Source organism: Rattus norvegicus, chromosome 1 (genome assembly GCF_036323735.1).
Source record: "Rattus norvegicus strain BN/NHsdMcwi chromosome 1, GRCr8, whole genome shotgun sequence".
NCBI lineage: Eukaryota > Metazoa > Chordata > Mammalia > Rodentia > Muridae > Rattus > Rattus norvegicus.
The window spans coordinates 270,294,862-270,321,925 of record NC_086019.1 but is presented as its reverse complement, the minus strand read 5'-3'; the positions used below and the strand labels follow the sequence as shown (position 1 = coordinate 270,321,925).

Here is a 27,064-nt window from a genome sequence, read left to right as displayed (position 1 = left end):
AAATTGCCAAATAATGGGGGAGGCAGAGTATCAGCTGGCCATCTTATGTCACCAAATGAAGCTTCAAGCATCAAGATTAAGTTACATCTAATTCCGTTGTAATTGGGTTTTTAGCTAAAAAAAAGTCCCATGGGAATCCCCAAACAAGCCAGGCTATTCCTAACATCATATGTTGCTCTTCACAAACTGACAACAAGGACTCACTGATGAAGACAACACTTAAACAAGTCATTGAACACAGGAAAGTCCAGCACCTTCATCCCAACATTCTAGCATCTTTGGTACAGAAAGGTACTCATGCATTGTTCCAAAAGAACCACAAACATCAAACCAGCCACAAACCCAGTGATCTACAATGCTGTCCTCTTGCAAATTGCACTAGGGAAATGGTGGCACAAATCTGTAGACGTGACCAACCAATGTCTGGTTTGACTTAAGGTCCATTCCATGAGATGGAACCTACACTCAACACTCACTGGTGCCCAGGGTCCAGAGACTAGATATCCCAAGTTACCTAGGTAAAAAAAAAATATTCCTGGTGTAAAGAAAAAAAGGGGGTGATTACATGACTCCTAATGATATTCTACTATACTCATAGACTAATGCCTTGCTCACCTATCATCAGAGAAAAGTCCTTCTATTGCAAATGAGAAAAATAGAGAGACCCACAACAAGCCATTACACAGACATTGAGAGACCTTGGGACACTCAGCCCTAAATGGGATGCCTTCCTCATATCTCTCCTATCAGTGACCAGGAAACCCTGCAGAACAGAAGGGAGAAAGATTGTAAGACTCGAGGGGATAGAGGACACCAAGCAAACAAGACCCTCTCAGTCAACATGAGCAAAGCACATAGAACTCCGGAGACTGGAGCAGCCTGCACAGGTATGCACCAGGTTTTCTAGTATATATTATGAATTAATATTTTTATTCAATTCCCGAATGTGTGAATGACTGTGTCTCTAATTCTAATACCTTCTCTTGGGTTTTTTCTTTTGTTTGTTTGTCCTGTCTGACTTTGATGTGATAGTTTTTGTTTTATCTTGTATTTTTGTATAATTTGATATTATATCTCTTAGAAGCCTATTTTTTTCTAATGAGAGACAGAAAGGCATGAACGCAGATAGAGATGAGTTGAGGAGGAACTGGGAGGAACAGAAAGAGAAGAAATGGTAATCAGGGTATTTTTTGGGAGAAAAAGGTATTTTCCATAAAAAGAAATAAAAGTTTTAAAGAAGAAATAAACTTAAAGAAGAAGAAAAGGAGAGTTAAAAGGTTTAAAATAACACCTCAAAAAACAAAAAACTTCATATATGGGAGGAGGAAAACAAAACATCCACAGATCCGTTGCAAATGGACACCATTACTACATTCTCACTAATGTAGTAATGTAGTGATGGCAAAGTCATGGAGTCACTGGTGTCCTCACATATAGCTGGAGCAAATGTGAAATGGTGTAGTCATTTTGAAAGACAGATTGGCATTTTCTTCAAAACTTAAAGTGTGCTGTGATTCAGCATATCTAATTTCACATTTCTAGCCCAAGGATGTGAAAGTATGTCACAGAAACTCATGCTTGAAATGTTCATAACTGCTTGATTAAAAATAGATTAAAAAATAAAACTCAGGCCAGTTGGTGGGTTGGCCCTGCCAAAGTCACTCAAATGCCTGGAGTGCCCGGGTGCCTGGAAGAAAGTCTCCCAAGCCTTGACTCCAGCCACACCTGCCAGAGTGGGCCCCTAGACAGACACTCAAGCCATTACCCAGGTCTTTCAGGCCCGGGGCGGCTGGAAGAAAGACACTCAAGTGCTCCTCTTCTTCCTTGTCCTCCTCTTCCTCTGTCTTCTTCCTCTTTTTAATTTATTTATACATGTATTCATTCATTCATTCATTCATTCACTTTAAATCCCAATATCCACCCCTTCTCCCAGTCCCCTCCTCACACAGATCCTCCTTCAACCCTCCTTCTTTTTCCCCTGGGTATGACCCTACTCTAGCACATCAACTCACTGCAGGAGGAGGTGCATCCTCTCCCACTGAGATCAGACAAGGTGGCACAGTAACGGGCACAGGATCCAGAGACAGGTAACAGGTTCATGGATAGCTCTTACTCTAGTTGTTGGGGGACCCACATGAAGACAAACTACACATCTGCAACATATGTGCGGAGAGCATAGATCCAGCCCATGCACGCTCTTTGGTTTGTAGTTCGGTCTCTGGGAGTACCCAAGGGTCCAGGTTAGTTAATTCTGTTGGTCTTCCTGCAAAGGCCCTGTCCTCTTTGGGTTCCTCAGGTCTTTCCCCAACTCTTCTGCAAGACTCCCCAAGCTCCATCTAATATTTGGCCGTGGGTATTTGTATCTCTTTTCATTGCCTGTGTGTTAAATCTCTCAGAGGACAGTTATGCTAGGCTGCCAGCCTAACACAGTATTATTGCTAGTGTCAGGGATTGGTTATTTCTTGCCCATAGGCTGGGTCTCAATTTGGGATAGTCGTTGGTTAGACATTCTCTCTGTCTCTGCTCCATCTTTGTCCCTGAACATCGTGAAAGCAGGACATATTTTGGAAGGTTTTGCGGGTGGGTTGCTGTCCTTATACCTCCACTGGGAGTCCTGCCTGGCAACAGGAAGTGGCCACTCCAGATGCCATATCCCTCACTACAAGGAGTCTCAGCTAGAGTCACCCCCATAAACTCCCTGGTGCCTCCTCCCCTCCCTGGTCTCTGGCATGTGCTAGATATGCCTCAGCACCACCGAATTCAATTCTTTCTCCCCTGATCACTGTCAGCCTGGCTCCCTTTGCCCTTCCCTCTCCCACCAAGTTCCCTCCATCAATCAACCTCGATATCTGTTTAATTTCCCCTTCTGAGAAAGATCCAAGCATCTCCTTTGGGACCTCCTTGTTATTTTTGGCTTCTTTGGTTCTGTGGAGTATAGCATGCTTATCCTATAATTTATGACTAATATCCACTTATAAATGAGTACATATCATGCATACCCTTTTAGATCTGAGTTATCTCACTCAAGATGATATTTTTTAGATTTATTCATTTATTATGTATAAGTACACTGTAGCTGTCTTCAGATACACCAGAAGAGGGCATTGGATCTCTTTACAGATAGTTGTGAGCCACCATGTGGTTGCTGGGAATTGAACTCAGGACCTCTGGAAGAGTAGTCGGGTGCTCTTAACCGCTGAGCCATCTCTCCAGCCTGGATGATATTTTTTAGTCCCATCCATTTGCCTGCAAAATTCATGATGTCCTTGTTTTAATAGCTGAGTAGTATTCCATTGTGTAAATGAACCACATTTTCTTTATCCATTCTTCAGTTGAGGGACATCTGGGTTCCTTTTAGTTTCCAATTAATACAAATAAAACTGACTGAACATAGTTGAGCAAGTGTCCTTGTGGAAAGGTGGAACATCTTTTGGGTACATCCAGGAGCGGTATAGCTGGGTTTTGAGGTAGCACTATCCCAATTTTCTGAGAAAATGCCAAATTGATTTCCAGAGTGATTGTGCAAGTTTGCACTCTCACCAGCAGTGGAGAAATGTTCCTCTTACTCCACATCATAACCAGCATGTGCTGTCCCTTGAGTTTTTGATGTTAGCCATTTCTGATGGGTGTGAGGTGGAATCTCAGAGAAGTTTTGATTTGCATTTCCCTGATGACGAAGGATGTCAAATATTTAAGTGTTTCTCAGCCATTCGAGATTCCTCTGTTGATAATTCTCTATTTAGCTCTGTACCCCTCTTTTAAAATTGGGTTATTTGGGTTGCTGGTGTCTAACTTCTTAAGTTCTTTATATATTTTGGATATTAGCTTCTGTCAGATGTAGGATGGGTAAAGATCTTGTGCTAATCTGTATGGAGGCTGCTGTTTTCTCCTCTTCCTCCTTCTCTTTGTTCATTTCTCTCCTTTTTTTGAGTGTTCCCTTTCTTTAATAACCCACTAAGTCAAATTAGATTTTTATATTTCTTATACTTTTTTTTCCAAGACAGTGTTTCTCTGTGTAGCTCTGGCCAACCAAGAACTGACTCTTTACACCAGGCTGTCACAGAACTCAGAGATTTAACTGCTTTTGCTTCCCAAAAGCTGGATTAAAGGTGTGCTCAGTCACTCTCAGGACCCAATGGGGATGACATTAGTTAAAATGCCCAACATCAGGGAGATAAAACCTGAAGAGACTACCTCCAGTAGATAGACATGGCCCCCAGTTGAGGGATGGGGCCACCCAGCCATTTCAAAATTTTTAACCCAGAATTGTTCCTGTCTAAAGAAAATGCAGGAACAAAAAATGGAGTAGAGACTGAAGGAAAGGCCATCCAGAGACTGCCATATCTTGGGATTCATCCTATATACAGACACCAAACCCTGACACTATTGCTGATGCCAGATGTACTTGCAGCCAGGAGCCTGGCATGGCTGTCCTCTGAGAGGCTCTTCCTGAATGAGGCAGATGCAGATACTTACAGCAACCATTGGACTGAGGCTGGGCACCCCTGTGGAAGAATTAGAGGAAGGACTGAAGGAGCTGAAGGAGATTATAACCTCATAGGAAGAACAACAGTATCAGAGCTCCCAGAAACTAAGTCACCAACCAAAGAGCACACAAAGGCTGGTCTGTGGCCACCACTACATATGTAGCAGAGGACTAACTCATCTGGTCTCAATGGGAGGGGTTGTGCTTGGTCCTTTGGAGGTTTGATGGCCCAGAGAAGGGGGATGCTAGAGGGGTGAGGTGGGAATGGGTAGGTGGGGAGCACACTCTTATAGGCAAGGGAGAGGGGGGAATTGGTTGTGGGGCTTGTGGAGAAGGAGAACCAGGAAGGGGGATAATAGAAATGTAAATAAATATAATTAATAATTTAAAAATGGCAAGCTCAGTCACCACCTACTGGCCACTTTTTGTATGTTTTATGTGGAGACAGACCACACTAAACTTTCCAGTTTTGCCTGGAGCTTGCTCTATACTCAGGCAGGTCTTAACTTGTGATCCCTAGGTTCTCAGCTCTCTGAGTAGCTAGGATTGAAAGTCTATATTATCTGATCTGTCTTTATTTTATTTTTATGGTACTCAGGGCTTTGTACAATAGGGAAAGCTGTCTACCATTGCTATATCCCCAGCCTTACACCTTGTTTAAATGTTTAACATGTGTCTCATGACTTAGCAGTTCTGTTCTAGGTTGTAAACTCAAAAATGTAATACATGTGATCTCCTGACACCATGTGTGGGAATATCCATACAGCTTATTAAAACCCAAATCTGGAATGGGTGGCCCTATTATCCTATAATCAAACCAAATCAAAAGGCAAGGCAGTGAGGTCGTGTGTTCAAGGCCCTCCTGGTCTATACAGAAACGATGTCTATAGAAAGAAGAGTTAATGAACAAGGACAACAGTTGTGCATAGACAGGTAAGTGGATAAAATGTGTTGTATGCACACTTGGATGGCATTTCACAATTAAAGGAAACAAAAACATTACATGAAGTAGCCTAACCAGTAACAAAATGTCCTATTTATATTGGACTAGAGACAAGTTCCAGGACAGTAAGATAAAGCAATGTTGTATTTACTCTGAAACAGAATTAAAGGCAGTGAATGGCTGCAAAGGGGCCTGAGGGAAGCATAGAATTTACTCATGGCTTTCTAAACTATACACCTAAAATAGATTAATTTAATTGCATGTAAATAATCCACAATCTGAAGGTATAGTTCATGGGCGGAACCATCGCCTAACATGCACAAGTCCTAAGATCAATCCCTAGCATCATAAAAACAACCCACACTCAAGTTATTAAAAAATGAGGGGGTTGGGGATTTAGCTCAGCAGTAGAGCGCTTGCCTAGCGAGCGCAAGGCCCTGGGTTCGGTCCCCAGCTCCGAAAAACAGAAAAAAGAAAAAAAAAAGAAAAAATGAGATAATTATTAAAACTCTCAAACTTAATTGACGCCCAGTTTATGTGTATATACAGAGCTGATAAGCAGAGGCATACTGGTAGTAGGAACTTCAATCAATGTGTGCATATAGAATAGAAACATCATACATGGTCAGTCTCACTAAAAGGAAGGTCTTCCCTGCCTCCACTTCAAGTCACCAGGGACTTATTATTATCCTTATAATGGCCTTGTTTACACATCCCACCAGGAGAGGGCACAAGCAGTAATCCTTGAAACTGACTTCCCAGAGAACTGTTTCTCATTACACAGCAAATCTGTGGGCATCTTGACCCTGAATTTCTCAATCCACAAGACTGTACATTTGTACTGTTGTAAGTTGCTGAGGTTCTGGTTTTTGTTTTGCTTCAGAGATGTGGGTCTTGTTATCTTGCTTCAGATTTATGTAATCTTCGTATCTAGGCCTACATACATCTGAGGACACATGAGTTCTTTTTATAGTTAATGATCTCTTAGGAACAGAATTCTGAAGACAATTAAAGAAAGCTGATTTTTCTAATGGTAATTATAAATATGAGAAAATATGAACTTGCCAAGCAAGGACACAGGATTTGATTCAGTCAGTCTCTGTAGTCAACAGTTCCTGAAGCATCTGCTTCATTTGAAGAGGGTCTGGGACTTGGAGGAGAGTGAGGATGGGGAAAAGATAATGGAAGAAAGGAAGGAAGGAACGAAGGAAGGAAGGAAAGAGGAGCTTAGTCTCAGTGAAGGGTTAAAGAATATGGAGGTACTTTGGGCTCACACATCCGCACTGTTATGAGAGCTTTTATTGACTCTAATGAATGTTTGCACAGAATGATAAGAAATAACACACAAAGTGGTATTCATACATGTCTGAAAGAGCAAATGCTGAGGTGAGAAATGCTTATGTACTTATTGGAATGAATAAATGTAGATAATGGACTTTGTAACCTCAGAATTACCACATTTGCTTTCAACGTCACAGTCCTGGCCCAGGATGCTACAGCTCTGCATGCTTGCTCTGAGAACCCTTTAGCTCCTGGATCTTCTGGGGCAGAGTCTTGGTCCAGAACTGCAGCCTTCTGGCTTTCAGGGCTCGTCCCACAGCAGGCTGGGTGTTCAGCTGCAAATACTGCTCATTATGGTCCAACACAGGCCAGTAAGGTAGATCTTCGCTGTTGGGGTTCCTGTGGATATACCAGCCATCAGGGAAGAGTGAAAGTCTCTCGACCCAAAGCCTGATCCCCTTATTTGGTCAGGGTAGTGGATGAGCAGACCATGGGTCTCAGAGTACAGAGGGACTGGTGTACTGATATGGATACAAGTTTCACTACCAGTGTCTACTCCATGTGAATCAAGGGGAGCTGGCTAGTTTTGTATCTCCTTCTCAGAGAACAATCTAAAGAACAGTACTACAGTAGTGTGACTCATCCACCTGATCTCTGGGGGATGAACAGTAACTAAAAGCTATAAGGTATCTGCCTTAGTGTGCCCTGAGTTGAAGACTTTTGTATTATTAAGGACACATGCTAATGGAATACACCCACAATGGAGCCCGAAATGGAGACTTGACCATAAAGTGGTTGAAAATAGGGTCTATTCTCACCCATTTCTTGCAAAGTTGGCCCAGTACTTCATCACCCTCCTCTTCAGCAGCTCTTCCTCCTCAGTGATGTCAACTGCAGACAGAAGAAGAAAAAGAGTCCAAGTCCTAGCCACCTATGTAGGTGCCAACTCATGTTCTCCTACAGTAACCACAACCAGAGGGTAAACCCTAGGCCTGGTTTATACCCTCTTCCCTCTCCTCTCAGAATCTAGTATCCATCCAAAGCACTACTTGAAGTTTTTCGGGTTCATTTCTACAGCAGTGTGCTCTCATTCCTTCTAGCACAAGCTAGACAAGGAAAGGATCATATTCAAACTGTAGCATATTTGGGGCGGGGAGGAGCTTGGGTTGTTTTTTAAGCTCTGATGTTGTGAACACTTAACCCTGTCCCCTCCAAGACTCTCAATTTCCCCAACTGGACAGAGAGCTCAATAATCCCTTAAGAACTCATCGATGCTGATTCAGCCCAAGGAAACAAGAAAGACTCACAGTTCATGCCCCAAAAATAGGAGCTAAAGACAAAGAGAATGTCATCACCATGGTCCGCCTTAACATGGGATGGTCTGACTTGCTTGATGAAGCTGGGCAGATGCTGGAACTCATAGAAGTAGACAGGAGCCTGGGAACCTGGAACACAAGTTGACGTCATGATTTCTCATATGGCACTTATCTGCCTCACCTTTGGTGACAAGAAACCTTGCTGTAAAATTATCTAGAATCCCAGTTGAGTGGTGAGATCCAGACTGGGGCACTGGACATGGGAAACCATTGTTAAGCAGAGGCCCTGGTATTCCAGCCTAGGAGTTTATAAGACACTGAGTGTATCTCACGTGTTGCCTCTTCTAGACCTGGATTGGATGCCATCCTTTACACTAGACATAAAGATTCATTGGGGGAAAGCTGCCTGCTACCCGAGACCTGACCAGGGCATGGGTCCAGCCTGGACACTGCAGAGCTCATTGGGGTTCCACAGCTATGAGTACCCCCTGTCCTTGCTCTTGTCACAGATGTACTCACGTTGGAAATGTGCTACTTCCAGAGCAGGGATCACAAACATGAAGTCCCCCAGCATCTCTTTGAACTGTTCTTGGAGGGTCTCTGGGTCCTCAGTGTCCCCCATGTACTCTTCCATTATCAGGTCAATACACTCAGGAGGCAGCATCTACACCAGGAGGAGTCAGGAAGAATGATGACAGGACAGGCAGGCAGTAGCTTCTATGTAAGGAATGTGGTCAGAGATGAAAGGTCTATGGGTAAAGTTAGAAGCTTTGTAGCGATCCCACACAGAAACACACACACACACACACACACACACACACACACACACACAAACTCACAGAGAGAGAGAGAGAGAGAGAGAGAGAGAGAGAGAGAGAGAGAGAGAGAGAGAGAGATTTAGGAAAGTAAGTATATGGGAACCCTCTTTATCGGGACAGGAATCGAAGGTATCTCTCACCATCTGTGCTGCTGTGCTCTTCAGAACAGTGGGCAGGGTATCTCTGGTTATTTTCTTTATTATATGGTCAAGGCCCATGAACTGGGAGGCAGAAGATAGTCTTAAGTCTTGGATGGTTTGGAACTACATCAAAGTATCTCTGAGTTCCCATCACCCACCATTTGAGTTTGTTTTCAGGGGCTTAGAACTACGTCTTACCATGGGGACTCCCAAGCCACATTCATCTGTGTTGACACCAATGATGCTGGGGACAGGGTGAAAATCACCTGAGGCCAACAGCTCCTGAGGATGTTTGGGTAAGAACTTCCCATCCACCACACCAGGAATCATCTTGAAGACCTATACAGCATTGACGGTCAGTACTGAAGATCAATCATATAAATATTCTAATGCTCATGAATATCCACAGCAATTCCCTATATCATATCTTATCTCAGGATGCTACACACACTCTAGAAGAAATGCACATAAAATTAGCTTGTCATGTTCTTTTTGCACACTGTACTGAAAGGACACCAAACCATGGAGATGAGTTAGCAAATTTGAGTAGTAAGTGATTAATGGTAATCCCACATCCTGTTCATCAAGTCCTCCAATACACACAATTCTCCCAACCTGGTTAATAGCCAGGATCTCTTGTTTACTCTTTGCTCGCAGGCAGCGTATCAGAGCTTCTGAGTCTGAGGCCTCACATCCAGATAGGTTGGCTACTGTCTGTAAATGGAACAGACAATGGTTAGCTCACTCTTCCCTGCAAGCAGCAGAGTTGTTTTTTTTTGTTTTGTTTTGTTTTGTTTTGTTTTTGATAATAGTAGAAGTCATTACTTCTAAATACCACATCCTATTGTTTGTTGTGTATGAAAGGAGTAAGTGGAATTGTTCACATTTTCTCTTGTTCAGAGGTGACTCCTGGGTAAGGACATTTTACCTGTGTATTGTTTTGTTTTTGCTTTGGTGTGTGTGTGTGTGTGTGTGTGTGTGTGTGTGTGTGTGTGTGTGTGTGTGTTACTATGACAATAGTTATGATATAGCACATTTTGATTGTGAAGGTCTGAGAGTAATCTCAGGTAGTACATGTCACCCTATCCCTTGTTCACTTTGTCTATACAAGCTTAGCTGGCTTACTAGGGAGTCTTTGTTTCCTGTATCTTCATAGGAACACTGAGTTTTCTGAAACATTAAAACCACCAGCTTTGTATGGGTTCAGGGGATTTGAACTTGGGACCTCATGCTTGCATAGCAAGTAGTTTTACCAGTTGACACTTTTCCTCAATCTTGTGTCCTTGTTAGATTTTTTTTTCATTAACTCAACACAAGCCAGGATCTTCTGGAAAGAAGAACTTCAGCTGAGAATATTGCCTCTATCAGACTGGTCCATAGGTAAGTCTGGGCCTGATAAATGACTAATGCAGAAAAGCCCACCTCACTGTGGGCAGTGCCACCCATGGGCAGGTGTTCTGTGTTGTATAAGAAAGCAAAACGAGGAAGCCACAGTTAACAAGCCATATGCATGTTGCCTCTTGGCCTCTGATTAAGTTCTGGCCTCTAGGTACATGCCTGTGTGTGTACTTCCCTTCAAGATAGATTATACGCTATGAGCTGAAATAAACGTTTTCTCTCCACATAGCATTTGACAATGGTCTTTATCACAGTGATAAGAAACAAACTGGGAAACCATGCATTAAGTGTTTTTCCTAATGACAGAATCCACTGGAAAGAGGTTTGCCGTCATGTAAATGCTCATCATACATAAAGCAGAGGAAAATGGATTCAAAATTTCATACTACTCAGAAGCTATTTCCCATGATCCTTGCTTTTGCCACTTAACTGAACACCAGAGTACCAGAAGCCAAGATTGAGGTAGCTGATGTTCATGAGGGCACTTACCTTGTAGACCACCTCAGATGTATCAGAGATGAGGTCAGGCAGCAGGGCCACTCCACTCTGCATAATGGCTCCATGAAAGAGTCCTTTGGACATGGGGGACACAACATGGGAAGACACACTTGTGCCTCCTGCTGAGACTCCAAATATAGTGACCTTGCCATGGTTGCCTCCAAAGTAAGCAATATTTTGCTGGACCCAGCATAGGGCAGCCACTTGGTCCAGGTATCCCCAGTTGCCCCTGGCATGCTCGTCTCCAGTGCTGAAGAAGCCAAGGATACCCAAGCGATACTGGATGGCGACAATTACTATTTCCTCAGTAGCTGCCAGTGTGGATGCAACATTCATGGAAGCTGATCCTAGAACCAGCCCACCACCATGGATCCATACCATCACCTGGAGACAGAAATTCACATGGCAGGGGGCTCACACACAGCCCAAGCTCATCTAGACGGCCCACTAGGTTATCAACTGCTTTGTTCTGTGCAGGTTGACCTACAAACAAATCTCCTCAGGATCTCAGGAAGTGAGTCACAGATGGGGTACTTTAGGCCTATGAGCATATTTCCATTCTAGCTTCCCCAACAGGAAATCTCAGAATGGATTAATGACTCTAGATCTAAATTAAAGTCATAATTATTCTCAGACCCATCAAAGTAGAACCAAACCAACCAACCAAACAACAACAACAACAAAACAAAAAAGGAGTGTGCTTCTGAGTGTCTTTCCTGACTGTTAATCAAAATAGGCATCAGATACCATTGGCAGAACAGATAATTTGCAGGTAGAAATTTGGACGATGTCACTATCAGCCCTTGTGCACCATCCTGAGTGGGTCTGTCAGGTCGATAGAAGAATTCCTGGTTTAATCAAAGACCTAGACCCTCTTACCCTCTTACCTCTCAGATCCCTAGGACTCTGATGCATACACACACAGGTTGAGGCAGGTCAGTCACCATGGGTTGACATAACCCTCCTGAACCCAATGAGGTAAAACTACTAATCAGGATCTAAACTACAGTGAAGTTCATAATTATTTTGTCCCTTCCCATCTTCCAGAGAAATAAATGATCTCTTCCCCAGCTGACCATGGCCTGACACTCACAGGCAGGTTAGAGCCCTCACGGGCATGAGCTGGTGTATAGATGTTGAGATACAGGCAGTCTTCAGACATAGGGGTGGGGTGCATGGTCAGCTTCATCTCCTTGATAAAATCTTCCTTCATTATATCAGTCTGTAGACACCTAGTGAAAATGGAAGACGGGAAGTCCAAGGTATGTGGTTGACAAATGTATATCTTAACCTGAACTTTCTCTCAGCCACCTACAGTTACTGCTTTCCATGATGGCCTGCTAACACATGATTCTTCTTTAAAGTCCCTACCACAGTAAAGGCTACTAGGCCTGTGGAAACAGAAATATGGCCAGATTTTTCAGGGAGGCCTCTCCATGTATAGTAACATTCTGGGGTCTAGTGTATGTAGACTTCCAACAGATTCCTAGAAAATGCTTGACTGTTCCAAAATTTAATCCTTCTGTGTATACAATTTAAATCCTGTCAAGGTGGTTAGTATTGATTATTGACTTGACACATTGTAAATCACCTGGGAAGAGAATCTTACTCAGGGATTTTCTAGATCTGTTGGCTGGTTGGCATGCCAGTGGCAAGTTATCTTGATCATGTTCTTTGCACTAAGAATATATGCGTATTGTAGGAGGCACCATTCCCTAGGAAGGAGGTTTCTGAATTGTTTAAGAATGGAGAAAGTAAGTGAAGGTTAGTAGGCACGCGTGTGTCCTTTAAACTCTGTTCCTAATTATGGATGTCATGTGAACTGTTCTCTCTCTCTCTCTCTCTCTCTCTCTCTCTCTCTCTCTCTCTCGATTTATTTATTTTATGTATATGCATACACTGTAGCTGTCAGACATACCAGAATAGGGCATTCGATATCATTATAGATGGTTATGAGCCACCATGTGGTTGCTGGGAATTGAACTCAGAACCTCTGAAAGAGCAGTCAGTGCTCTTACTGAGTCATCTCTCCAACCCTGAGATCAGCTCTCTTAAACTTCTGCATCTGTGGTTTCCCACTTATGATTAAGTAAAAGCTGGAATTGCTACCCAAAATAAAACTTTCTGCATTAAGTTGCTTATATAAGGATACTTTATCACAGCAACAGCAAGAGAATAAAGATGCTTAGGTACTGGGGTAGTGTGCCCACACAGCAACTATAAAAATGAATGGACAATACCATTCCATAGGGTAGTGAGACATTCCTCAGTTCACTTCCAAGTACCAATGAGGTACCAATAGTCTCCAGTTGGAAGCATGTGTACTTGTTCCTTAGTCAATGGCCCAGGACAATGGATGGTCACTGAGACTGTGAAAAATTGGTTCAGTCTCTGCTCCTTACTGTGGTACCTCCAACAAACTCCCTACAGGTGCCAAGCTCTGACCCAGCAGGCTTGCACAGTTGTTCTCCTCTAATCCTTAGCATATTCATCAGAAATGTGCATTGGAGATGCCCCTCAGCACATACAGAAATCTGCTACAGAGCTGAGGTAGAGGAAGCATTGCAGTGTGGCCTAGAGCTCAGGCCTGAGTCCCCTGAGTCCCAGAACTTACATGTCCGGCTGTGAGGTCCCATCTCTCACACCACTCCAAGGCTCAGGGTCCTCAGGAGGTGCAAAGTGCAGTGGTCCTACAGGAGGCTTGGCAAAGGGAATTCCCAGGAAGGTGTGGACACCAGATTTAGTGTCCTTCACGTGGACAAAGCTGCCTCTCACCTGACCTGTTTGTGTGTTTCTGATGGGGCTGGCTGAGTCCTGGCCTGTAAGTAGAGAGATGCCATCAGCTGTCACCACACTTGGGAATTTCTACCTTATCATCACCATGGTACATGGGGAAGGTAAGCCGGGGCCTCTCAGTTCAGCAGTAGGATGTGGAAATGAGGGCTTCTGGATTACCTAGGAACAGAAACTTTGTCCACTGACCTTCTTGCAAATCAACAGGGTTCTTCCTTAGCCAAAAATGTGACAGGCTCAGAGCTACTTGGCATTATGAAGGAATTATTGTCATTATCCAAGTTCGGTTGGATTTTTAGCTACAACCACATGCATAGGAGGGATATGTCTTTCTTGTTCTTCTGTCTCTGTTGCCTCCTCAGTATGTACTAACCTCAGACATCTCTGACCCCTGCGTGCCCTAGTAGTATATTAGAAAGCACACACACCCCACGCTGTCATATATCATTCTCCACCAGCCCCTTCTCCCTCCCTGCTGCCTTCCATCCCATAACCTTGGCCATGACTCTGCAGAACTGGAGCAGCTCTGACCCTGCCGTCCTCTGTTCATTTAGACAGGCTCAACGTGCACATGCTGGAGGAGAAGCAGGAGCCCACAGGCTACCACATACAGCCAACCAGGAAGTCTACCCAAAGGCATGGTTGAATCTCAGGCCTAAACCTGTGCTGCTGCTACAAGACGAGAGTCTCACAGTGGGAAACAGATCACATTGGCATGGCCCAGGCAGGAATTTGTAGCTTTGAGGGTGTAGGTGTAGCATTTGGTTGGATGGGGCAAAGTTCTCATTGCTGGAGAACTGATAAGGTAGAAGCCACAGGAAGCCAATTGCTACCAGGCAGGGAAAACCCACTCCTGCAGTTCCTGCTCCTTCCCTGGCCTCCTGGACAGACACAGCAAGGCATCTGAAGTGCTTCTGGAATTCCAGAATCCCTGACCTTCAATATGGAGTCATCGTGATCTCTGGCTCTTTTACTCACCAACCCAATTTGGGTATTGGTGTGAAGATCAGGGAGCAGAAAGTTGTAACAAGAGAAACCATGGGGCTCCTGTCAACAGGTACATAGTCAAGATGCCAAGATAAAGAGAAGAACAAGGTCAGGAGATCTGAGTGTGCCTTCCTTTCATCCTCAAGACTCCTCTGTGCTGACAAAACTGAGAGTACTGAGTCCACCCTCAGAGCCCCTTGTACCTTAGGATTGCAGATATAACCTCCCCCCACCCCGGCCAATTAGGTCATGGTAACTTCATTGAAAGATACTGAAATTCTGACACTTCTGCCTCCACCTCCAATGTAGCTGCTCACACTGCCAGCTACTGTTTAAATCAACTTGGAAGTCATTTATCCATTTGACAAACGTTTTAACCTTTCCTACCTTTTACTTATGTATTGTGAACATGTATGTATATGTATGGGCTCTCATGTTCCATCATGTACATGTGGAAGTCAGAAGACAATTTGTAAGAGTTAGTTTTCTCTTTTCACCACATGGGTTCAGGGATCAAACTTAGGTTGTTAGGCTTGGCAGCAAACTCCCTAACTGGCTAAGCCACTTGCCAAACCCTCTCCTCTGCCAAGAGATGTCAGTGGGGTTCAGTATACACATCCAGAATAGGAGTTTTGCAGTAAAAAAAAAATCCTAGCAAGCTATATCAAAGAATATACAACCAGCAGTTTACAACTGGCTGCACCTGACTTCCTGGAAGAAGTGGTGTGGGAATCAACATGGGATCGTCCTTTGTATCTGAGATTGGATATGGCTTTATGGTTTCATCCCCAGATAATATAGGATCCCATAGCCTGGCACTACAGGACTTTATAGCTCCGTTTTCTCTGTTTTCTCCTGTCTCCTTGATATAGTGTTGTGCCTCCAACATATGTTTGTCCAATCTGTGGTTCCAACCCTTCCTGGAGGATGGTCTACTTTTAGTACCCAGATCCAAGGATTTTCCAGGCTGTAGTGGTTTAAAGGTCTCCAGCTCCTTCAATGTATCAGTTAAGCAACCAATTTCTGTTTCCTGAACATTCTGGTGCTTTTTTCTAACTCCAAACTCTTTTTTACCTCAGCTGGAAGAAAGTCCCCATATCCTCTGACCAGAGACATGATAAAAATATGGACTGGAGAAATCCAAGGTTCTCTTCTGTTCAGGGAGTCAGGGACACAATCTAACCAACAGACAGACAGACAGACAGACAGACAGACAGACAGACATTGAAACAGGTCTAAAAGCAGAGGCTCTATATTCATGGAAACACCTGCATTAAGACACCACTCCAGGGGGTTGGGGATTTAGCTCAGTGGTAGAGCGCTTACCTAGCAAGCGCAAGGCCCTGAGTTCCGTCCTCAGCTCCAGGAAAAAAAAAAAGACACCACTCCACACCCATTTAGTATATTCAGTGTTGGCAAAGGCATGGAGCACCCCATGCACATGGCTAGAGGAGATTCAAAACAATGTAGTCATCTTGAAAGACAGGGTGGTATTTTTCTTCAAAAATTAAGCACACTCTTGCCCTATGATTGAGAAATTCTTTTAGTACTTTAACACAAGGAAATGAAATTACTAGTCACATAATAACAAATAAACAACAACAGCAAAATATGTTCCAAAAAGTTGACAAGAACTTCATTAACAACAGGAAAAAAACAATGGAAACCACTCAGAAGCCCATCAGCTGGGATCTAGGTTAACAAATACTCATATATGGACTGATGTTCTTAGTCAGAGATGGCACTTGACTCTCAAGACCATTAATTAATCTTTAGTAGCAGAAGGAGTCACCAATGATTTCTTTTCCCTGATAGAAGAGCCAGGACCCTGATGTTTCTAAATCACACACCATTTCCAGACTCTTCCATCAGAAAGCAGTCAAGTGGTTTCCAGGAACAGAGATCAGAGAGTGATTGACATAAATTAACACAAGGAACCTTTTTCCAGTGAAAGAAACACTCTTGTATCTGAAGTGAGATTGGTTGACGAGTTCATATTCTTTGTGAATTAACCAGGCTACACACAACCATTCAACAAAGTACAAGAGAATGTTTTTAATAGAGGGCTCAGAGAAAGTTTAGGAGCAACAATAAATTAATATATAATTAATATATAATAAATTAATTAATAGTATGGAAGCTGAAGGAGAGTGATTGTGTCACGAGCAACCAAAGGACCACAGGGGTCTGTGAATGTTAGAAATAAGTGCGTATACAAGGGCAGGTACTCAGGGAGACAGGAATAGGATGCTCTTCTCCTGGACACATCTGGACCTTCTAATGTTCCCATCCCATTGCCAAGGCCCACCTCACAGTCAAACATATTCACAGATGTTCTGAGCATGTGAACATGAACCTCATAGTATCTCCAGGCCCTGGGGGCTGAGAAGAAACTTCAGCAGACTAGCAGACTCCAACACACACACACACATACACACACACACACACACACACACACACACACACACACACACGGACAGAGAGAGGGAGACAGACAGACAGACAGACAGACAGAAACAGATTGACACAGAGACAGATACACATAGACACACAGACACACAGACATACATACTCACACATACAGACACAACCATTCCAACACACACATACAAACACACACACACACAGAGAGAGAAAGAGAGAAAGAGAGAGAGAAACAGATTGACACAGAGACAGATACACATAGACACACAGACACACAGACATACATACTCACACATACAGACACAACCACTCCAACACACACAAACACACACACAGATCCACAATATACATAGTCTCATACACAGCCACAAACACACAGCAACAACCACAAACACACAGTCAGAGACACACATACACAATGCACAAACACAGGGTTGGGGATTTAGCTCAGTGGTAGAGCGCTTGCCTAGCAAGCACGAGGCCCTGGGTTCTGTCCCCAGCTCCGGAAAAAAAAAAAAAAAAGAAGACTCGCAATGCACAAACACAAACACACACAAACACACACACAGATCCACAATATACATAGTCTCATACACAGATACACACACAGACACACACACACACACCATTGTCATCATTGTTGTTGTCTGTGCCAGGGCTCACATGAGAGCTATTGGGAAAGCACAGCTGTGTCCTGCACATAAGATGCCCAACCTGTTGGAGTAAGGATCAAGAAATGAAGAGATGATAGAAAACTACCTAATGACCTAAAAATCCTGTATGCTCCAAGTCTTGACACTGGGTGAAGATAAGCAGTTGGACACAATAGCTTTGTTAACTCTTCTTTACCTCAGAAAAAGGTTCTGCTTTGGATGTTGTGTGGTCCATAAGCAGTCCTGATTTTCTTTCTGTGCCTAAGAGAGCACAGAGGTCTCAGTGAGACCCTCCTGCTGTGTGTGTGTGTGTGTGTGTGTGTGTGTGTGTGTGTGTGTGTGTGTGTGTAGTGTGTGTGTGTGTAGTGTGTGTGTGTGTGTGTGTAGTGTGTGTGTGTGTGTGTGTGTTCCACCAGTTCCCACTTCCAGTCACCCCCTGCCCTCAAGGCACCACCTTTTGACAGTGTAGAAGTTTATATACCTGATGAGTTGCAACAAGAAAAGCTAAAAGCCCCAAATTGGCCTCGTGACTCTTCTGTTGCTGCCCTCCCTGATTTGACACACATGAATCAGCACCCTGGGTGCCACATTTGGGAAGGGTGCCAGGGCCACAAAAGAATAATTTTCAACCTCTTTCTGAGTCTAAATGCTCACCCTGGCCCCTGTGATTTGCTTGCTACAAACAATGTGTGGTAACACAGCATCTTTGTCAATATATCTTACTGATAGCATCAGCCAGTGATGCCTGAAAGTTATTGTAAGAGACAACAGATACTGAAATGGTCCTGCTTAGAGCCTGACTATGCCAACAACACTTTATCTTCTAAGAAATATTATGAAATCCTGTGTGATCAGGAGAAATGTCCTTCTGGCTGTAAGGTAAAAGCTTATATTCTTGAACAGGAGTCATTCGTGGAACTCAAATTAGTTGAACACATTTCTTCTTTTTCTGATTTTCAGGGGTTTTTTGTCAGAATATTATCTGTGGTCAGACTGAATTGCTCTCTCAGCTTCTTAGGTTCTGTGTTTACAGGTGAGTCACAAAGCATTCAGCTAATACATCTGCTCTAAGTAATCCTCGGCATTGTGTACAAGGCGATATTTGATGTTCCCAAGTACGATGTAGAACAGGATGAGATGGAGGGGAGGACAGGATGCAACTCCATCCCTCTTTAGTTGTCACTGATTCTAAGCCCAGGAATCCAAAAAGGAATGTTCAAAACAGTAGCCACAGTGAGTTAGGTAGATCTTGCTGCATAGAGAACACTGGTGACTTTCCGTAGTCTGGTGACCCACAGCAAGGGGTCACAGGTAAGGTAAGTTTAGTGGATTGAACTAGGGAGGTTTGGGAAGAGGTCATTGGGAAGAGGTCAATGAAGTTTACACTATCAGATTGGAGAGGCCCAGGAAGAGGTGTGTCAGGGGGTGGGGAACTGATGAATTGCCACAGAGCACACATACTCTGGGCATAAAGCTATTCTGGCTTAACTTCTGATAAGGGCCTGAAAGTTACTGACAGGCTCAGAGCACACATGCCATTTGGACTGAAATCCAGCCTACCTTTGCCCTAGGTTATGTGCCTGGTGAAGAGAGCCCAGGGACTGATAAAGTCAACTGAGGCATTGGGGGTGGCACCAGGACCTTTTGTATAACCTAATAACTTTGTACAGTGTCCTGAAGGATGCCAGTCTGTTCTATCCTAGGAATTGGCACATTCAGAGATACTTGGCAGCATGAATACATTATATTACTATTATCATCCAAAAGTCCAGTAGCAGCTGCAGTTACAAAAGCAAGGAAAAGACCCATCTGCTGCTTTATCCTCTGCCTTGCAGGTTCAGCATAACTCAGATCTCCTCACTCTGAGCTGGGTCCTCAGTATGGGTGACCTCCACCAGTATTATTTGCTTGGTAGACAGCTACTCTGTGTCTTTGGGCACTTAGAATCAGTAATCTCCTTCTACAGTGTGGGTTCTGGGTCTTGGACTCTGGCCACCAGCTTGGAGGCAGGCACCCTTACTTTCCAAGTCATTTCACAGGTCCTGGTGAGGAAATTTGGAGACAAACATTTGTAACAAGTTCTTCTGACGTCTTTGTTTCTCCCTCTCTGTAGTCTCAGCCTCTGAGTCTGCAGAACTTACCAGTTTTAACTAAGGTTCCCTATGTTCCCCTAACAAGTCTTGACATGCATGAGGAGAAGGAGAAGCAGGAGCCCCTAGACTCCAGCATTTAATGTTAGGAGGAAGTGAGTCTGGTGGTATGATGGACCTGCAGGCCCAAGTCTGTTTCCTGTGTGTCATTGACAGGAAACAGAATATTGGGACCTTTCTCAGACAGGAATTTGGATCCCATGTGGACTTGGTGGAGAGTTTGCTGGGACAAGGCAAAGTCATAGAACTTGAATTCACTAGGCAGAGGTTACAAGAGCCAGAATGTAACAGATAGGGCCAAGGCACTCCACCATTCGTGCTTCACCTTCAGCCCCTGTAGAAGGCACAGCGGGACTCCTGAGGTCCGTCTAGTATAGCAGCAATCCTCTCTTCAAACCCAGAGTCACCGTGTTCACAGTTCTTTCGGTAACAAGCCTAGGCCAAGTGTTGGGATGAATAGGAGGCTGCGGAAAAGCCGTTACTGGAAATATCAGGCGGTGTCCTGATCTACACATCCTGTAGATGGATATCACTGGAGAATAGGATGCAGCTCTTTGAAACGTGACATGGATAAAAGTGAGCACTCACAGTGCCCTGAAAACCACTCTCTGCTTTCAGGACTTAGAGTTTCCTGAGTCTACATTCAGGGCTCCCATCTGTTACAGTCACAATTTTATGTCTACGCCCACTCCCTGTGATAGCGAGCGTAGCTGTTTCACTGAAACACACTGCAAACCTGGAGCCTCTGAAGAACTCATCTGCCTATCCTGCCTTACTGTCATGGCAGCTCCTACAGAGATCAAGTTCACACTCCTTTACCTACTCAACACGTTTAATGGGGAACGGTGTCTGTGACTAGCTTGGCTTTCAGAGCCTATAATACAGGTCTGTAAGTAGAAGCTTCAGAATCGCAAAGAAGCGTGGCCGGACACATTAAAGAATCCTGGATCAGGAGATGCTCCCACCCAGCCCAGCCTGAGTTTCTGGAAGGTGTGCAGGGACCAGTATCAGACAGCCTGTAGTACAATCTGAGGACTGGTCTTGCTTCCATTGTTCCAGTACATAGAAGACTTGGGCACCCATACCCTGGCCCTAAAGAAGTTCCTCCTTGGTGGTTTTCTGTTTCTCCTGGAAAGGCACAGCTATGGCTGGCTGCTCTTGCCTCCTCCAAATGGCAAGATCAGCTGCCCTTTCACTGTGTCTCCTCCAGGATACTTGTCTTAGTTAGGGTTTCCACTGCTGTGAAGAAACACCACGACCATGGCAACTCCTATAAAGGACAGCATTTAATTGGGGCTGGCATACAGTTTCAGAGGTTCGGTCCATTATAGTCATGGTGGGACTTCCAGCATGCTGGAAGACATGTTGCTGGAAAAGGAGCTGAGTGTTCCCCATCTTGATTTGCAGGGTGCAAGGAGAGACTGGGTATAGCTTAAATATAGGGGATCTCTAAGCCTTCCTTCACAGTGACACACTTCCTCCAACAAGACCACATTTCCTAATAGTGTCACTGTCTATGGGCCAAGCATTCAAACACATGAGTCTGAGGGGGGCATTCCTGTTCAAACCACCATTTGTCCTCAGTTTGTGGTCCCAGCCCTTCGTGACAGACGTTCTCTCTACTCTAAATTATTATCTAACCAGGGAGTTCATGAGCTGTGGGGCTGAGAGGTACCCCACTGCCTCAATCTCTAAGCCAAGGGACCAGTTCCTTCATTTTTTGAATACCTGGTGCTTCTTTTCAAGGGTGGATTCTGGCATCATATCTAGCAGAAATGTATCTGCCATTTATAAAACATCACTCAAAGGATATTCATTGATGATTTTCTAAGATAAAATGTTCCTTGGTGCATTTCTGTGTGTGTAGAGTGGTTGTGGAATTTTTCATATACCTGTTTTGAATGTCAATTATTAGTGACATTTAACTAAGAGATATAAGAGGTGGAGACATTTTTTAGTTTGGCAACTCTATTACCTCATTCAGGACCTTTAGGTGCTTGTACCATATTTATATATTAAAACCTCTGGTAGTTTGAATAGCTTGGCCAATAGGAAGTGCTACTATTAGGAGGGATGGCCTTAGTGGAGTAGGTGTGACCTTGTGAAAGGGGAACAAAATACTCATGTGGGGAAACACAGAGACAAAGCGTGAAGCAGAGACTGAAGGAAAGGTCATTGAGAGACAGTCCCACATGGGGATCCATCCCATATACAGACACTAAACCTAGCGCCTAGCCCCTAACCCCAACCCTAACCCCTAACCCAAACCTCTAACCCCTAACCCCAAACCCTAACCCTTACCCCTAACCCCTAACACTACCCCTAACTGCTAACCCTAACTCCTAACCCCTAAACCCTAAACCCTAACCCTAAAACCCTAAACCCGAAACCCGAACCCGAGCCCCTAACACCTAACCCTAACCCTTATTCTAATCCCTAATTCTGTTCCCTAAACCCTTATTCTAATCCCTATTTCTATTCTCTAAATCCTAACCTTAATCCCTAAACCCTAAACTTCAAACCCCAACCCTAACTCTAGTCTCTGTACAGCAAAAGAATTTGATATGATGACTTACGGTCTGTAGTCCAGCTCCCAATGTTGGTCACCTGTGATTTGGAATTCCAATAATCTTGTACTTTCTCAGTCCCACAAGGCTCGTTTCTGTGGTCTTCTGTTGACGGAGCTTCCAACAGATGTGCTGTCAGAAAATGCAAGTAGGTGAAGAAGAGGGAATCTTCCTTCTTCCAATGTCCCTGTGTCTGTCTCCAGCTGAAGGTGTGACCTGATTAAAGGTGTGTGCCGCAAGGTCTGGATCACAGGTGAGTCCTACTATTCGAGATTGTTGTTAATTCAGATATAATCAAGTTGACATCCAGGAATAGCCATTACATACACTAATAATAATTGCCCACCTACTACCTCTCTAGCCTCCTCTCCACCTAGGCCCTTCCACTTCCATGTCTTTCTGTTGAAATGTAGATTATGCATAGAACAGAAAAATGCAATATTTGTATTTCTGAGTCTGACTTATTTTATTTAACATGATCTCAATCGGCCCCATTTTCCTGCATAGATCTTTCACAATTTTGCCCTTTCTATGGCTAAGTAAAATTCCATTCCATATATGAAACATAGTTTATCTATTCTGTAGAGGGCCGCAATAACATTCGCCACCACTAGATGGCGCTGGCTTCCACTGCGCCCCATGTGGAAGGCCAGGATAGCCTCCGCCATTACAAGATGGCGCTAGCCTTTGCCGCGCCAGCCGACTCCCTTTCAGGAAGTTATCTGTGTGCGCATGTGCAAGAGTGCCTTCATGCCAGGTCTTTGCCCACTCCGGGGCGTGCCTTATGAGATCATGGGTAAACAACCAATCAGGTGTGGATGCGCCACGCTAGGGTGTATATAAGCGCACCATGTTTGCGCGCCGAGGCTTCTCCTTAAGATTAAAATAAAAGTTTGGTCACAGCAAGGATTTCTATGTCCCCGCGTGTTTCTTGCCAGCGAGAGGTCGCACGTGGGACACTATTCATCTAGACTGGTTCCACTTCCTAATTATTGTGAACAGTGTAGCAATAAACACACATGTGCAAATATCTCTGTGGTGCCCTGACTTAGCCTTCCGGGTATGTAATAGATTCAGGAGTGGTTTAGCTACAGCACAGTTACATGGTCGTTTCTTTGGGGTGCATCCCATGCTGATGTCCATGAGGCCCCAATAATTACATTTGGTGATTTGCAGTCAACCCTTTGTTACTAGGAGAGTTGGGCTGTCAAGGTTTTAAGTTTTTGACAAAGTGCATGCAGTACCCTCGCGTGCAGTGTATGAAAGTTTATGAAATGTACTTTAGAAACAGAGCAAAGCAGGACAGTATCCACCAGGGGGTGCTGCCCTCCTCCATTTGTAATCCTCCTACTTAACTTTCTTAACGAGGAAAGTTCATGCCCTGACAGGGAAGAGGGGCTGCACTGGAGAGTGTTAACAAAGAGGGGATTTACAAAAAGGTGAGCAGATGACAGGAAGGGAGCAAGGAAGCGACCACAGGCCAAGGACAATAGGCAGTCATTTGACACAATAACTTAAAGCAGGTAATGTGGTCAAAAAAAAAAAAAAAAAAAAAAAAAAGACAAGCATGCTGGAACAGGGCACGTCCCAGTTTTATGTGGAAGCCATGGTCACTCCTTAATGGACTTCACATATTTCTCATACGCCTCTTCACTCACTAATTCATCCAGCTCAGAAGGGTCACTCAGTGTCATCTTGATCAGCCAACCATCTTGGTAACATGATTTGTTGACGAGCCCTGGGTTTTCGGCAAGTGCTTCATTGACTTCAGTTACCTCTCCTGACAGAGGAGAGTAGTAGAGTTCACTGGCTGCCTTCACACTTTCCAAAGCACCAAACTCCTCTTGTTTTTTCAATTTTGTCCCAACTTCAGGAAGACTGCAGTAAACAACATCTCCCAAAGCTTCCTGTGCAAAGTTGCTGATTCCCACTGTTCCAATACCATCCTTTGCTGTTACCCATTCATGCTTCTCTGTGAATTTACGCACCGACATCAAAGCAGAACCGGTGCGCAGCGAGTGGACAGCGGCAGCGCTGGGCGCCCGGGGCCTTGGCGGGCTGGAGGCCAGAGCGGTGCGGGTGCGCAGGCTGCAGGCCACAGCCCGCATGCTCCCAGGGTAACTGCGCTTCGCCTCCGCCACCGGGCCAGCGGGGACGAGGTGGGCCCGTTATTTTTAAGGTACACGTATATAAGTGCAGTGAAATAGTTAAGAAACTGAGCAAAGCAGATTAACATTGCTGTTACTGAGTTGCAGCTGTACAGGGCCCAGCCTCCCTATCACTTCATGGTGGGGATGGACCCTTTACTTATTATTATTATAAAATATATATTATAGAAAACCTATCGTTTTTATCTTTTTTTTTTTAAACCTCTATTTATTTTTATTTATTTATTTTTTCCGGAGCTGGGGACCGAACCCAGGGCCTTGCACTTCCTAGGCAAGCGCTCTACCACTGAGCTAAATCCCCAACCCCCGTTTTTATCTTTTTAAGTTGATAGTTGAGTGGCATGAAGTACATTCACAGTATTGTGGGATTATGATTCCCATCCATCACCACAATTCTTTTATCATTTCAAACTGAAATTCTATACCCAATAAAAATACTAAGACTTCACTTCTCCCTCTCATAGCCCCTGACAACCACCATGCTACTTTCCCTTGCTACCAATTTGATGTCTCTAGGCTCCTTGTACAAATCAAATCATATAATATTTGTCTCTTGGCATCTGGTTTATTTCTTTTTGTGTAGAATCCTTGAGGCATCTATGTTCTGGCATGTGACACAGCTTTAAGTCTGAATTGTCTTCCATTTGTATACAGCATGTGTTCATGTATGTTTGCATGCACCTCTTGACCAAATGCTGACCTTGGGTACTGTTCCTCAGGTGTGCTTTTGAAGCTGGGTCTCTCAGTTGAGATCAATAATTTAGGCTAGGCTGTCTTGACAATGGATCCCTGTCTCCACCTGCCTCCACCTCACCAGAGCTGGGATTACTGGCAGAACATCATATGCCTGACTGGTGTTTTGGAGTTTTGTCATATGTGTGTGTGTGTGATTGTGTGTGATTGTGTGTGTGTGTGTGTGTGTGTGTGTGTGCGATTGTGTGTGTGTGTTTCTAAAAACAGCTTGGATCTATAGTAAAGTTTTCAAAAATGTTTTTTTTATTGGATATTTTTTATTAACATTTCAAATGTTATTCCCTTTCCCGGTTTCCTGTCCATAATCCCCCTATCCCATCCTCCTCCCCTTCTTCTATAAGAGTGTTCCCCCTCCCCAACCAACCCCCCTTCCCACCTCCGGGCCCTGACATTCCCCTACACTGAGTCCAGCCTTGGCAGGACCAAGGGCTTCTCCTCCCATTGGTGCCCGACAAGGTCATCCTCTGCTACATATGCAGCTGGAGCCATGGGTCTGCCCATGTCTACTCTTTGGGTGGTGGTTTAGTCCCTGGGAGCTCTGGTTGTTGGTATTGTTGTTCTTATGGGTTTGTAAGGCCCTTTAGCAATCCTTTCTCTAACTCCTCCAATGGGGACCACGTTCTCAGTTCAATGGTTGGCTGCTAGCATTTGCCTCTGTACTTTTCACGCTCTGACTGAGCCTCTCAGGAGACAGCTATATCAGGCCCCTGTCAGCATGTAGTTCTTGGCTTGATCAATATTGTCTAGTTTTGGTGGCTGGATCCCCAGGAGGGGCAGGCTCTGAATAGCCGTTCCTTCAGTCTCTCTCCAAACTTTGCCTCCATATCCCCTCCTATGAATATTTTTGTTCCCCCTTTTAAGGAGTGAGTCATCTGCACTTTGCTTGTCCTTCTTGAGCTTCATGTGGTCTGTGGATTGTATCTTGGGTAATTCAAGCTTTTGGGAAAATATCCACTTATCAGTGAGTACATACCATGTGTGCTTTTTTTTTTTTTTTTTTTTTTTTTGGATTGGGTTACCTCACTCAGGATATTTTCTAGTCCAATCCATTTGTTATGAATTTCATGAAGTCACTGTTTTTGATAGCTGAGTAGTACTCCATTGTGTAGATGTACCACATTTTTTTAATCCATTCCTCTGTTGAAGGGCTTCTGGGTTCTTTCCAGCTTCTGGCTATTATAAATGAGGCAGCTATGAACACAGTGGAGTGTGTGTCTGTGTTGTATGTTGGAGCATCTTTTGGGTATATGTCCAGGAGTGGTATAGCTGGGTCCTCAGGTAGTGCAATGTCCAATTTTCTGAGGAATCTCCAGACTGATTTCCAGAATGGTTGTACCAGTCTGCAATCCCACCAACAATGGAGGAGTGTTCCTCTTTCTCCACATCCTTGCCAGCATTTGCTGTCACCTGAGTTTTTGATCTTAGCCATTCTGACTGGTGTGAGGTGAAATATCAGGGTTGTTTTGATTTGCATTTCCCTGATGACTAAAGATGTTAAACATTTTTTTAGGTGCTTCTCAGCCATTTGGCATTCCTCAGCTGAGAATGTTTTGTTTAGCTCTGTACCCCATTTTTTAATAGGGTTATTTGGCTCTCTGGAATCTAACTTCTTGAGTTCTTTGTATGTATTGGATATAAGCCCTCTATCAGATGTAGGATTGGTAAAGATCTTTTCCCAATCTGTTGGTT

The 27,064-nt window shown here is 44.1% G+C and overlaps 2 protein-coding genes across 4 annotated transcripts; both read right to left on the bottom strand.

Annotated features, from left to right (window-relative positions):
- Window positions 1-6,799: 6,799 nt before the first annotated feature.
- On the bottom strand, window positions 6,800-14,313 carry Ces2i (carboxylesterase 2I). 3 transcript variants are annotated; one of them, XM_008760594.2, is made up of 12 exons: window positions 14,239-14,313; window position 14,205; window positions 13,495-13,699; window positions 11,974-12,112; window positions 10,872-11,264; window positions 9,600-9,698; window positions 9,183-9,323; window positions 8,985-9,065; window positions 8,546-8,690; window positions 8,018-8,155; window positions 7,529-7,601; window positions 6,800-7,109 (listed from the first exon to the last, which is right to left on the bottom strand). In XM_008760594.2, exons 1-12 carry the CDS (start codon window positions 14,311-14,313, stop codon window positions 6,923-6,925), a joined length of 1,677 nt encoding a protein of 558 aa, XP_008758816.2. In that variant the 3' UTR covers window positions 6,800-6,922. The 3 variants fall into 3 exon arrangements, with proteins under 3 accessions (XP_008758816.2, XP_038952723.1, XP_038952720.1); XM_039096795.1 differs by lacking the exon at window positions 9,600-9,698; XM_039096792.1 differs by lacking the exon at window position 14,205 and having other exon boundaries at window positions 9,600-9,694; window positions 10,868-11,264; window positions 13,495-13,701; window positions 14,240-14,313.
- A 9,683-nt stretch (window positions 14,314-23,996) lies between these two features.
- Window positions 23,997-24,562, bottom strand: Gcshl1 (glycine cleavage system protein H like1). Its single transcript, XM_039096779.2, has one exon. The coding sequence runs from the start codon at window positions 24,560-24,562 to the stop codon at window positions 24,065-24,067; it is 498 nt and encodes a 165-aa protein (XP_038952707.1). The 3' UTR covers window positions 23,997-24,064.
- Window positions 24,563-27,064: the final 2,502 nt, after the last annotated feature.

Bases quoted from the DNA above. Each gene is read 5' to 3' on its own strand.
- Gcshl1 (XM_039096779.2), bottom strand. From the start codon at position 24,562: ATGCGGGCTGTGGCCTGCAGCCTGCGCACCCGCACCGCTCTGGCCTCC.
- Ces2i (XM_008760594.2), bottom strand. From the start codon at position 14,313: ATGCCTTTGGGTAGACTTCCTGGTTGGCTGTATGTGGTAGCCTGTGGG. The intron at 9,324-9,599 runs GTTGGGAGAATT...AATGCTGTATAG, and splicing joins AGATCCTGGCTATTAACCAG to GTCTTCAAGATGATTCCTGG. The intron at 7,602-8,017 runs GTGAGTCTTTCT...TTCTGTCTGCAG, and splicing joins CTATTTTTGGGGCATGAACT to TTGACATCACTGAGGAGGAA.